Source organism: Phoenix dactylifera, chromosome 6 (assembly GCF_009389715.1).
Source record: "Phoenix dactylifera cultivar Barhee BC4 chromosome 6, palm_55x_up_171113_PBpolish2nd_filt_p, whole genome shotgun sequence".
Classification (NCBI taxonomy): domain Eukaryota; kingdom Viridiplantae; phylum Streptophyta; class Magnoliopsida; order Arecales; family Arecaceae; genus Phoenix; species Phoenix dactylifera.
This window is the reverse complement of record NC_052397.1, coordinates 5,364,036-5,377,098: the sequence shown is the minus strand read 5'-3', so window position 1 is coordinate 5,377,098 and position 13,063 is coordinate 5,364,036. Positions and strand designations below refer to the sequence as shown.

General features: G+C 39.3%; 2 protein-coding genes across 2 annotated transcripts; both read right to left on the bottom strand.

Annotated features, from left to right (window-relative positions):
- Positions 1-5,413: 5,413 nt before the first annotated feature.
- Positions 5,414-7,758, bottom strand: LOC120110998 (pentatricopeptide repeat-containing protein At1g74630-like). The gene is given in 7 exon segments (XM_039127243.1): positions 5,414-5,722; positions 5,724-5,755; positions 5,758-6,030; positions 6,033-6,431; positions 6,434-6,571; positions 6,574-7,360; positions 7,362-7,758. Coding segments are annotated over 7 exon segments (1,917 nt in total). The 5' UTR covers positions 7,560-7,758; the 3' UTR covers positions 5,414-5,632.
- A 558-nt stretch (positions 7,759-8,316) lies between these two features.
- LOC120111159 lies at positions 8,317-10,352 on the bottom strand. Its single transcript, XM_039127721.1, has 4 exons — positions 10,053-10,352; positions 8,835-8,999; positions 8,683-8,719; positions 8,317-8,519 (listed from the first exon to the last, which is right to left on the bottom strand). Exons 1-4 carry the CDS (start codon positions 10,308-10,310, stop codon positions 8,317-8,319), a joined length of 663 nt encoding a protein of 220 aa, XP_038983649.1. The 5' UTR covers positions 10,311-10,352.
- Between the last annotated feature and the right edge of the window lie 2,711 nt (positions 10,353-13,063).

Here is a 13,063-nt window from a genome sequence, read left to right as displayed (position 1 = left end):
CACATCATATTGGGCTTAATCATAGTACCATTCTGAGCCATACGTCTAACCCATTTTATAAAACAAAAATACGCAATCAGTGTAAGCCCATATTTTGAAATTATTCTAACAGTCAAAACCTGGGGACATCTGGTTTCCACGTGGCGATGAAGCAGTGGATGCAAACAAGATACTCAGCCACGTGTAAGGCGAAGGCGATTAAGTGATCTTGGACCAATTTAACTCATAAGGTAGCGGCCATGAGCCGACACGCACAGCCATTTCTCTCGGCTTTGGGTGTGACGTGGCCGACCAGGAACCATAGGCTTTGCGTGTGGCGAGCCACGACACCCATGTCATGAAATTTATAGCTAATCGATGATTTGTGACGCTGAGACCTCGTGCAAGGTGTGGTCCGGAGATGGGACCGTGATGGACATGTATCGCTTTCGTGGGTGGTCCTTCATGATCCATCCATGCCGAAGCCGGTACTTTAGGTGTACAGAATCCAAATGACGAACAAAACAATGCATAAAATTGAAAGAGAGAGAAAAAAAAATTGAACTATGTGATTCGCCAATATGCATACGTTCATGGAAGCAAAACGACTGTAACTTTTACTCTCTCTCAATAATAAAATTATAAGATATTTATAATTGAATTCTGACTTAGAGTTCCAACTCCTATCAGTGTTTATGGTAGAATAAAATATTCCAAAGATAAATATATTCCATTGCTTCGCTTTGTTCCGTTAGAATACTAGTGTAACACTCAAATAAGAATATCTTAATATGAACCGCTTACTCTAACAAAGCCAATAGTGATAAGGGCTCTATCATTTGGACCATCTAAATGGTATGGCTAATGTGACAATAGTAAGGGTTTATCAGTACTTGTCCTGCCATATGTGTGTATAGTAGGTAACACACGAGTCCCATGGATATCTCTAATCCCTCGAACTAATTTAGCGTCGGTGGAATTTTAACCTAAGTCTTTAATCACCTTCACATTCGGAGCCTTTGATAATATCGAATGTAAGCTTGAATTGCTACCTTAAAAACATAATCTTGAATTGAAAATCAATATTGTAGCAACTCAAAAAATCGTTCTTACAAAACCACTTTGCTAGTGTGCTGCAATCTCGTACGACGCTATTTTTGAATTAGAATCATCAAGTATGAAGGTACAAAGTGAATGATATTTGTGAATTACCATAGAATACTTGATGAATGAAGATTTAGGAATCGAGACATGAATAGGTGAGGTAAGATTTGATGATTATGGCTATAATTATGTTTCATTATTCTTTTGAATCTTCACTAGCAAATGAGTATAAGTGAGTAGTGGATACCACATGGACAAGGGTGTGGAGGTCCTTGCAATATGCTGAGGGCGTCAAAATGCTGTTTCATCTTTTTCTTTTTTAAAAAAAGAGTTAGGAAGTACAAACCCAGCTGCGTTGAAAGAAAAATTAGCACTAGTTTTTTTTTTTTTTGACCTAGCATGGGCTAGTTCAACTTAGTACAAGGCTTTTCTTTGAAAAAAGGAAAAAAAATTAAAGCCATCAGAATTTATTGAGAAGAAAAAAAGAAAATTACAGAGAGGAGAAAAAAAAATCCAGAATGGACTGTTTGATATGAACAACTGCCTTCTTGTTTTTATCCTTAAGATCGATATAAACCTCGAAACTTTCTCTTCTGTTTGTGCTGGTTGTAATTTCTCTAACCATCCTGTAAATTTTTCTTCTTTCTTTTAAATACCTTCTCGTTTTTAATAAATTTGGGTGACTCGGTGTTTTTTCCAATCTACCTTGCATTAGGAAAAAAAAAAGTTATATAAATCGCCCTTTACTTTTACTTAAAAAGTAGAATTAGTTTGTCAAATTAATGCATGTGGTTAGAGAATTGGTTAAGCGACTCCATCCAATTCCTGCCTTATCCACAGCCAGATACCTCTTTGAAGTAGCACCAAGTTTGGACAGGCAATAACTTTTGAGCTGTTCCTCAAAATAATAATAATAATAACTTTTGAGCTGCCATTGTGGCTTCAATTGCTATGTGTGTGGTATCATCACAATAATGACCCTAGATTTCTCCAGGTTGACTAAGTTAGCTAGTGCCTTGTAGAATTTAAGCAGAATATGGAAGGGGAAGAAAAGGAGCTACCTTCTTGTCCATAATGGAAGAATGCCTCGTGTCAATGAAAACTTAACAATCTCAAATCCTCTTGTGAACACAAAGCATTTTAGTCGGCAATCCTCTATCCTTTGGTCCTCTTATGAACACGAAGCATTTTAATTTGCTGTCCACAGTGGAAGAATGCATTGTGTCAATGAAACTTAACCAATCTCAATATCCTCTTGTGAACACAAAGCATTTAGCCGGCATTTTAATTTGTGGTCCATAGTGGAAGAAGCCTTGTGTCAATGAAACTTAGCCGGCAATCCTCCATCCTTTGGACCTCTTAGGAACACAACAAAAACTTCAACTCTTTTCTCCAAGAACAGAACCACAACTTTCTTACAAGGAACTGGAATAGCTTCTCCAACATTGCCTTCTTAAATCCGTTCACAATCACATGCATGCAGGCAATGGCTTTGAGCTTTTGTGAAGCAAGCATTGATCATTTGCAGCACCTCCCACCAAACCTTCTTTAGTACTCATATGGATGAATACTCCACATTGGGCATCACAATTGGGTCATGCATCAAAACATGCAACCATGTCTTGGAGATATAATGAGCATTCACTTGTAGGTGAGGTTGCTTTACGTGTGGATGCATGCAGTAGGTGCCATTAGAGAGAATCATCCCTATCGAGTCCTCTAATCTTTTTAAATTCAATTGGCTTGCTGGTATGCTGTCACTTTTCTTGGTGAACCAATAGTTTCACCATGCCAACGCATTATTTGCTCCAATCAGTATAGCATGAAAGCCTCATTGAGATCATATTATTTTGGAGGTGATGAATATTCTGCAGTTGGTCCCTTTCAACCTTCAATGTCTTTGGTGCCATTTTCCTAACAGATCTAATGAGTTCTGGTAAGCGAAAAACGATGGTTTCAGAAGGGAATCAATTGCAATATCATTTCTCAGACTACAAGCCGACAGTTTATTAAAGTGGTGCGAGATTTTATATCAGCTACCGAGATTTCAATAGTTGGAGGGTTTCAAGATTTTCAATGAAAATGAATTAGCAAAGCAATATGGATTCTTCAGAGAAACCTTTTAAGAGATATTCCATAGGCTTCAACATATCCACGAAAGAGAGCAACCGCACTGGCATGGGGTACTGCAGAGAGAGAAATATGATCCAGTCTTATAAAATTCGTGACTGATGTTAGTCTGAAAATATAAAATCACATCACATGAAATAGGAATGTGCGTACTGGTAGTTTTATTAGTGCAAAATACATAGAAATGGACAAGATTCTCAAGTTTTATCAAAAATTGTTTTATCCTTGGTTAATTGGAAAGTAGAAGGATTAATTTGCATGATAAATAGCATCTAGAATCAAATTGATAAGAATTCCTCAGTGCACAAAAATTCTTCCCATCATTGTGTTTTTAGTCGCAAGTCAATGCTAATTCCATTCTAATCATAAGAAAATGAGATTTAGTCTATTCTATGTCCGAGGCAGTTCATGTGCACCTTCAAGGGAATCCTTACAAGGGGGACTTCCAACCAATCTGCATTTTTTTTTGAGATAAATTAATCATGCATAATTTCAAACACCAATTGCAACAACTCAAGACCTCATTTAAAAAAGCGAGCCATAAGGTATTATTTAGGTTCCTTAACCCTATATAAGTATCTAAGATGTATCTAGCGCATAGCCAATATGGAACTAAAGACACGCCCACATAGGTTCTTATATGTTCTCTTCATTTAAACCATGACATTCTTGTTGGACTAAGAGTCCAAAACCAATTCAAATCTAATTACAAATACCATGATCAGCTCATGGTCAATCTTATGTACTAAAGTGTTTCCTAGTCCATATAAGCAATGGACTGGATCCATTCTGATACCAATTTGTAACAATCCAACATCTTATCAAAAAAAGAGCTAGCCAAAAGGTATTATTTGAGTTTAGGCGGATCAGAAATCGACTCTTGCACCTCTTCGCTATATACTCTTTTCTGATTTTATTGGGTGCGCTCACACACGACTAGTGTGAGTAACCGCTATAGCAAAAAAGAAAAAAAAGCTGGCTAAAATATATTATTTTGTTTTTTGACCTCATGCATAACTAATGTAGGACTAAACACATATCCATACAAATCCTCCATAGAACCCATGAAATGAACACTCGCGGGTTTGAGATAAGATAACAAAACTAGTCAAAGAATTTCTATAACGTGGACACATGAAAAGTTGACAGAAATTAGAGGATGGAACTAGTTTTCAGTTTTTAATACCAGAAAAAAAAAGGTCAGTCCTTTTGGAAAACAGATGCCTGTTTGCATGCTAATTTTTTATCAAGGAAAGCAGCAGACAACTTGGGCTGTTAATTGGCCTATTTAGGCTATTAAATAAGACGAGATTCTGAGTGGACCTAGGCTCCTAAACTTCTGCTGAGGTATAGCAGTCAAGGCCCGATATGGGCTTCTAAGGCAGAACTGGCCTATGTAGCAATTCCCTAGAACAGTGTAAGAGCAGTCATTAAAAAATGGTTCAAAGCAAAATGAAAGCATGTCTCAGTCATTTGAGTTCAGGACGATGCAGCCCAAAGCAAAGGCATTTCATCTATATAAAATATATATTCAGTTTTCATAATATTGTGATTTGATATTTAATGTTGACTAAACGGCTTTATCCTTAATATAGGGACCTTCAGTCAACAAATGCAGTAGAGGCTAAAAATTAGTCACAAGTGTCACATATAACTGAGGGATGTATACTTGGTGGATAGTCATTTAATTTAGCTAATGCTTCGTATTTTGATAGATCTCCTAGATATTAATCCGCAAATAGATATTCAGAATATGATTTTTTTTGGAATTCTATGCAAATTGCCAAGAGAAGGATTATGATAGCAAGCTTCATGTACCAATCTGACTTTGGCTTTGATGGATTCCAGTTCTATTTATTCTTCCATTACTTTTTTTTAAAAAAAAACATTTCTCATGTGTTTTTCCTCTCAGTTTTTATGTTTCTGTTTTCATGTATATCATCATGTCTAGTTGAATCTAAAGCATTTCAAAACCAGGGTAATGATAATGTAATAGTTTGTGATTCTGGGTTTATAGCTAGAGCAACTAAAACACTTGGTCTATTTCTTTTTGGTGCAAATACCATCAAGGCTGAATTTTCTTCATCTCCCTTATTCATAGCATAAAGATCCAACTGTAACAGTATAAGAAAATAAAGCAAACATGAGGGACAGAGATTAGCAAGCTCATTTATCACTGTTTTGGTGTAACTCAAAAAAAAAACCAAGTAGAATTCAATATTTCCGCATTCTTTTTAATTTAAATCATATCTCCACTTGTATATGACACTAAATTGATTATCTCAATTAATAATGTATAACAAGGATGTCTGTAAGCAGGGAAGCCTGGTGGTGTCACCGAATGAAGTCTAAGTTAGAATTCAGAAACTCTTATTTTTTTTGCTAATAGATTCAGAACTCTTATTGAGGGCCAAATTTGTTACCAGTAATCTCTGCAAGAACACGAACCCTCCCTGAAAGAGTGAAACCGACTGCGATCCCTCACCACAATCTCCCTTTTGTACACCTTGGGATATCAGCTTCATTACAGTATGGCAATTGGACATATCCTCAGATTCTTCACAATCCTTATGACACTCTCCCCAGGCATTCTTGCCAACCCAAAAGCCACCGCAAGTTTCTCACTGTGCCTCAAAATGGCATCCTCCTTCTCCTCCTCCTCAACATCATGCAAAACACTCGTGATCTCCGGGACGTAGCCTTCCATCTTAAGTCTCGCCATTACCTCTGTCAGTCTCTTATGAACCTCCTCTTTCACATCATTTATATCATCGCTCGCAACAAACGTGTGCACAACCTTGTCAACCTCGATGAGCTCCAGCCAGGAGTCTTCTGAATTCTCTCTACGATCATAGACCTCCTCACACTGGCAACATCCTTCCATTTTCCAGCCACAGCATAGATATTGGAAAGTAGAACGTAGTCGCCAGAGTCACTGGGATCAAGCTCTGAAAGCTTTTCCCTCACATGCTCTGCCAATCTAACATTACCATGAATGCTGCAGGCCCCAAGCAATGTCCTCCAGATTATGGCATTGGGTTTTATAGGCATATTGGTTATGAACTCATAGGCCTTGTGCAGCAGTCCTGCTCGCCCGTAGAGATCAACCATGCAGCCGTAGTGCTCGATCGACCGCTCAATTCCATATGTATTTTCCATTTCCTGGAAAAACTTATGCCCCTGTTCTATCAATCCTGAATGGCTGCAAGCATACAGCACGAGATGAAGGTTATTCCATCAGGCTTTGTCCCATGCTCCTCCATTTTATGGAAAAGTTGGATTGCTTCCTCTCCATAGCCATGCATTGCTAGTGCTGCAATCATCGATGTCCAAGACACAATGCTCTTCTTCTCCATCTCCCAATCAAAACCCTGGATGCCATGAGAATGCTCCCGCACCTTGCATACATGTCCAAGAGTGCATTGCCCACAGAGATTATGCTACTAAGACCAGCCTTCTCTGCGTGCGCGTGTAAAATCTTGCCAGACTCGAAAGCCCCTGCTTGAGCGCATGCCGAGAGGACACCAGTCAAGCTCGTCTCATTCGGCCTGCACCCCTCCCTCAGCAATTCCCGAAAGAAGCTGAGAGCATCATCGAAAAGCCCATTGCTGGCAAAGCCAGTGATCATCGTACTCCAGGAGACAGCATCCTTGTTAGGCATCGCAAGGAACAAACTCCTCGCAGACCCCAGCTCACCGGCTCCTGTGTAACCCGCAAGCATGACATTCCAAGAAGCCGAATTTTTCCAGGGCATTCGCTCGAAAAGCCTCTCCGCGCCCTTTACATCGTCCGCCCGAAAACAAGCAGTCACGATGGCATTCCAAGCAACGACGTTTGGTTGGGGTATATCATCGAACGCCTTCCGCGCAGAAGCCAGGCAGCCGCACTCCGCATACATGCTGACGAGGGTAGTCCCAACGAACAGATGGGACTCAAGCCCATGGTGAATGACGTGAGTATGGAGCTGCCACCCGACGCTGAGAGACTTACGATTGGCAGCCGCCTTCAGGACGAAGGCGAACGAGAAGCTGTCAGGAGGGACCGAGTCCCGCCGCATTTGGCTGTAGGTGAGGAGGGAATGGTGGGGGTGATCGGATTCGGAGAGCCCGCGGATGAGGGTGTTGTACATGAAGGGGTCAGGGGAGGGGGTGCGGGGAAAAGAGGAGGCGAGCGTAGTCCAAGGCGTCGGCTAGGGTGGTGGCGGCGAGGAGGAGGAGCTTCCCGGCGACGAGGGGGTCGGCGTCGAGGCCGGTCTTGGAGGCCCGGGCGTGGATTTGTTTGAGGTGGCTGAGGGTCTTGCAGTCTCTCAGCAAGGAGACGCACTGCAAGTGGTGGTTGATGCTCATGCGGCAAATCCCCTCATCCACGACCTCGTCATTTAGCAAATGATCGTGGTCGGGTCGCAGGCTTTTTTGTCAGAAAACATATGACTAGATTTGAACTAAATAACCTGACAACAGATCTATTGATGTGTTCATGTTCCAACTGACTTATTAAAATGAAACAATAGCTGGAGAAGATTCATCAAATACAAGTTTAAAATCCAATAATGATGGGGTCTGGATCCTAGGCAAACCTGAATTGATGGCACATACGATTAGCTTCCCATGTGAATGCAAATCTTCTTGGATGTGATACTTGTAATCTGACATGTTGACAGTCTCGACCACAACTGAGTTACTTCAGGTAAATATTAATCATTAAAATTTAAAAGCAGCAGGGTAGCATTTGTGATTCAAGGCCTCAACTATCCTTCTTCTGACTTCATGTTGTTGCCTCTCTCTTCATTGAAGGTCTTGGACATTTTTCTTTTTCTCTTTCTTTCAAGAAAATACCATTTTAAAAACTTTATGGAGTATGGAAAACTCCTGTGTGTAACATTTCAAATGCATTTTGACATTTAAGCTTCATAAAAAGCCATAAAGGATCACAATGAAATAAAGCATAACAGAGATAATTTTTAGTCGGTGTAAATCCAAAAACTTTAAAAACTCCCAATTCTGAGATTAACTTCTAATTTTATGAATTTATTATTCAAGTAAGAAAATATAAATTGTAAAGAACAACAAATTGGATTGCTATTGTTCAGAATTGGCATCTTCATCAGCTCCTTGCTGCAAAACTCTTCTGCAAAAACTTGTGGAGCTCTTTGGCAACTGTAAAAGGATACTCCTCCTGTGGTAGGAGGGCCCCTGGTACCTCCACAAATACGGCAACACCTTTGGCCTCCTTGAGATCATCCATCTTAGCCTTGGACCTCTTGGGAGCATTTGCAGTTGATACAACCAATGTATCTTCCCATCCAGCTAGAAAATAGCTTGAGGATTGTGAAAACCATTCCACATGAAAGTTCTTTAGAAGTTGTATTTCAAGCTTTGCTAAATAAAAAATTGAAATATTTGGTATGAGGGACCGTCCTATCACCAATTCACCATAGCTACAATTAGAGTGAAATAAAGATATTTATACCTGAAGGTGTCAAAGGGCTATCTGGAGCATGCATAAACTGAACTAAGAAATCTTCCACGAGATCAGCATTGTAATTAAGTGAAGGCCTATCCGAATAACCCAAACCAGGCCAATCAACTATGGTAGCATGGTATTTAACTCCTCAATCTCACTGAAACAATATCTTTAGCAACTGTTCTCCATTCCTCCATAGAGCTAACATCTGAGATCGTAGGTACCATTAGAATATTCTTGGCACTGGCAGCACTCTTCCCCTCATGTTCCTCATAGTAGATGTTGACAGAATTGCCATCAAATTTCCATTGCCATTTACCAGTCTGAAAGCAACAAGGAATACTATGATGAGGAGAAGGCACATAGATATCTTGTCACAGTTTACACCAATAAGAAGTAGAAACAAAAGCAATACAATGGTCAGCATTTCATCACGAATGAATGTTGGAGCATAATTTCTATCAGCATCTAGAAACTTCAAGGTTCGAAATACAATAAAAGCTAGTTAGCAACAGAGATTGGAATTTTGAAAATTGACCCAATTAATACATCAAACCTTTGCACGCATTGCACAAGCACACGACAGGTGCACAAAAGGAAAGAAAATGCGACAACTATGTGGCTAATGTATCTATACATATTTTCCTTGAATCAATTCATTTCCAAATATGTGCAATATGCAATCTACTCCTAATCCTTATACAAGTGACTAAAACCTCAAATAAAACAAACAGAGGATACCAGCATCAAGAAAAGGAATTGGCAACTGAAAAATTACACTGCCCAAACCAAGTTGTAATTGATTACCAGCTCAATGCACAGCTTTAGCCCTTTTTTTTGTTGTATCATTCAATTATAATTGGCTACCAACTCCATTTTGAAGTGCACAAACTATTCAAATGAACAGACATTTGCTCAGAATTTGGAATCAGGCAATGTTGGAACTATATTTATGGACAAATAATCCAATATGAAATATCTAGCCATCACAAGCTATTTATCTTGCTAGTTGCAAGCGTTAATCCAATTGACTAGACATTATAAACACCCAATCTAGTTAGCAATCACAGTTCCCCGCCAAACAAGGGACTCCCTTAGCTAATCCCAGCCACTCTTTCCACGGCAGCATCTTAAAACAATACCAATTCATAGAAAACTCATTCCAAACACGAAATCTTGGTAATTCGCAAACTTGATTAGCTCAAACAGATCTACAAATCGAATAAAACCACTTCGTTCACAAAATTCCACAAACCTTTCACTGGTTCCAACTTCAATTTAGGACTTCCATCCAGTAAATCTACATGCGCGTGAACTTACTAAGGAAAGAAATGCAAGTCATAAGGAAAGAATGCGAGTCATCGAGCATTGATTACCTTCAATGAAGTAGAGGGCTTTTCAGCTACAGCGGAAGCGTTGGAAGAGTGGAGAGAAGAAGAGATACACCGGATTCGGATGAGCTTCACGACACGAAGGGAAAGGAGACGAGAGCGAGAAAGATGGGATAGGCCAGAGAAGCCCGAGGGGACGGGAGAGCATCGGAAGTCACCATGGCGGGGGAGGAGAATTCTAGGGTTAGGGTTTGAATCGGAAGAGCAGGGAGGATGAGAGTAGGAAATGTGGTTGACTTCCATGCCGCTGACTTTTGTTCTCTATCTTTTTTTCCACAACAATTCTAAGTTTCTAACACAAGGTTTGATATTTTGAAGAGCAAGAAAATTACACGCGTAGCCGCGTGGGGCAACTTTGCTTCAACTTGATTGGATGATCCTGACCATTGATCTGTGAACTTTGTTAATGATGGATGGTATCAACGTGGTCTAAAATCCAATCAGTCACAGTGTTTGTCGGGAATAATTGATAGACGACCAGGATCAGCGTTTGGCATGTTTGTAGAGAGAGGGCCCGTTTGTATGCCCTAATAGACTACCTTGGATAAATTTCAAGGTTTTTTTTTTTTAAAAAAAGGACAAACGATAGGGACTAGGGATGTAATTGGAATGGTTTTAGATCATAGAATTTAAAAAAGAGGTATTAGGATAAATTTTTTTTTTAAAAATGTTTCGAACATAATCTTTCTCTACTTCTAAACTTCTCTCCTTATTTAACAAACAACTAAATTTGGATTTATAGCAGCATGTAGTAATCAATCCTATGAGTTTAGTATGCATATTCATAAGTAGCCCTGATTTTACTTGAAATTAAGTGAAATGACTTGAGCTTGGCTATTTATAAAACAAACCAAGCTCAAACGAGTCACTTAGTTTCAATTGAAATAAGAGCGCTTATGAGCAACACATCCGATAAGAGCTTGATGTTTTCTTCCAATACTTTTTTTTTTGTTGAGAAAAGTAAGAGAGGGTTTTCTTAGTATTTTTTTCAAATTTGATTTATTAGTAATAACTTTACCAACTAATCCAGTTGGCGCCCACGAACTCAATATAAGAGACTTTACCAGCTTTAGAATATAGAAACACTTGTAATATTTTGATCGGAAAGAAAAAGCTAAAAGAGTCTTCTAGAATATGCCAATTATATCTCTTTAAGCTTGCTCTAAGCCAACAAGAGTTATCATTTTTATAAGGTTACATGAAGTAAATCTATGGACCAAAAAACCAAAGTCTTTAAAAAGAAACTCTTGGTAAGGCAATTAAGAATTCATATTGAGAAAGATGCGCACAAGACTCCTTAATGGGTAAGGAATTCTTTAGATGATTCTCGGAGATATGGTTGATCCAATTTTGCACACTCCAATGAGAATATATGTTGAGCTTGGTGGACCGGAGGAAGGGAGGTTGTTTTGGGCTAGGGGATTTCATATCGGTTTTTAAACGCAACAATAGGTACGTCTCTCTCCATTCCTACTGTTCTTTAATATTTTTCAAAATGCAATCCTTAAATTTTGATATAAAGAAACAAAAACATCGTATTATTCAATATATTTCATCGATGATGCCTCTTATTAGTTGTAGTAGAGATCTATGATCAAACCCTTTGCTTTTATCTTAAATAGAGGGGTTCAAGGATCATAGGTGGAAGCTGTTCTAATTGTTTGATCTAAAATTATCAAATTAGTATGGTCTCTTGTTGATGTACTAGAGATCCATGAGCATATCCCACTTTTGTGAGAAATAGAGAGGGTGAGAAATATTGGATGGAAGATCTATTCCTGCCGTTTAATTTAAAATTAGTCATGAGCATCATCTTGAAAAAATTGAAAAAGAGAAAGTGATTATAGAAAATTTGAAGAAGGATAGGAAGAAGAATAAGAGCATTTTTCTTCTACACCTAAATAAAATTCTCTGAAGAGGCTGGAGTTGCAGGTAGACCTCCTTCAAAGGGGAAAGGACCCCCACTTTCTCAAAAAACTAAAAATATAATAAACAAAACAGAACAAAACAAGAACAGAATAAAGAAGGGGGAAAGGAGAAAAGGAAAGATAAAAAAAAAGGAGAAAAGGAAAGCTGAGGGGACCCCAGAGAAGTGCACCTGGATCTGCCCTTCTTCTTTTTTTTTTTTTAAGTGGGGCAATTACCGTCAACGGTCCCTTTCCACCCACCTCCGGTGCAGGGGAAAGCTCCACCTGAAACCTGACCACAGAAGTGAGGACGACTCGATCCTTTGTGCTCCCATGGTGCTTGATTCAACGTCGCTAAGAATTTAGGAAGTTCGGTGTGGGACAATTACGGATTGCCGTGGCTATACATTCAGGCAAGACTTGGACTTTTCCATCCAAAATGTTGCTTATGCTACTAGACCAATTAGTCGCTTACTTTTGAAGGCACATCAGGTCAAGTCAATTGGCCGTGTCACCTAGGGCTGTTTGCATGATGTCCAAGATTGATCAGAGAAACGGGTCGTGTCACAAAATGGAACACTAGTTGTGCCTAGGTAATAATCACTGACCTGTCAGGACACTAATACATGGGTAAGGTTTGGGTCCATTTGACCGGGCCAGGCTCAGATATGGTTAGCCAATCAAAATTGTAACACGACTAGAATGGGCCAACTTATATCCCACTCCAACTAATGGGACAAAAACCTTAGGAAAAAGCTCAACTATTTTGTTTGGCGGAATATGGGGAGTTCGGCTAGTTAGCTGCATTCTCAAATAAAAAGTAGCTTTAGTCTCGGCAATCCGGCCAGGAGATTACTATCATCTTTTTTTTTTTTTTTTTTTGGGTGGGTGGGGGTGGTGGGGTTTGAACCAAATAACTTGGTCAGATGAGCCAGGAATAACCTGTCTCCATGCTAACATTTCAGAAGCCTCGCCTGAATCAAATTTATCTTCTCAACCAACCTTATCCCTGTTGGTTGAAAGTTTAAACCCCAGCAGTGGTGTATAATTTCCACAGCATTTCTCCAAAAAAGAAAAGGGGAAAATTTT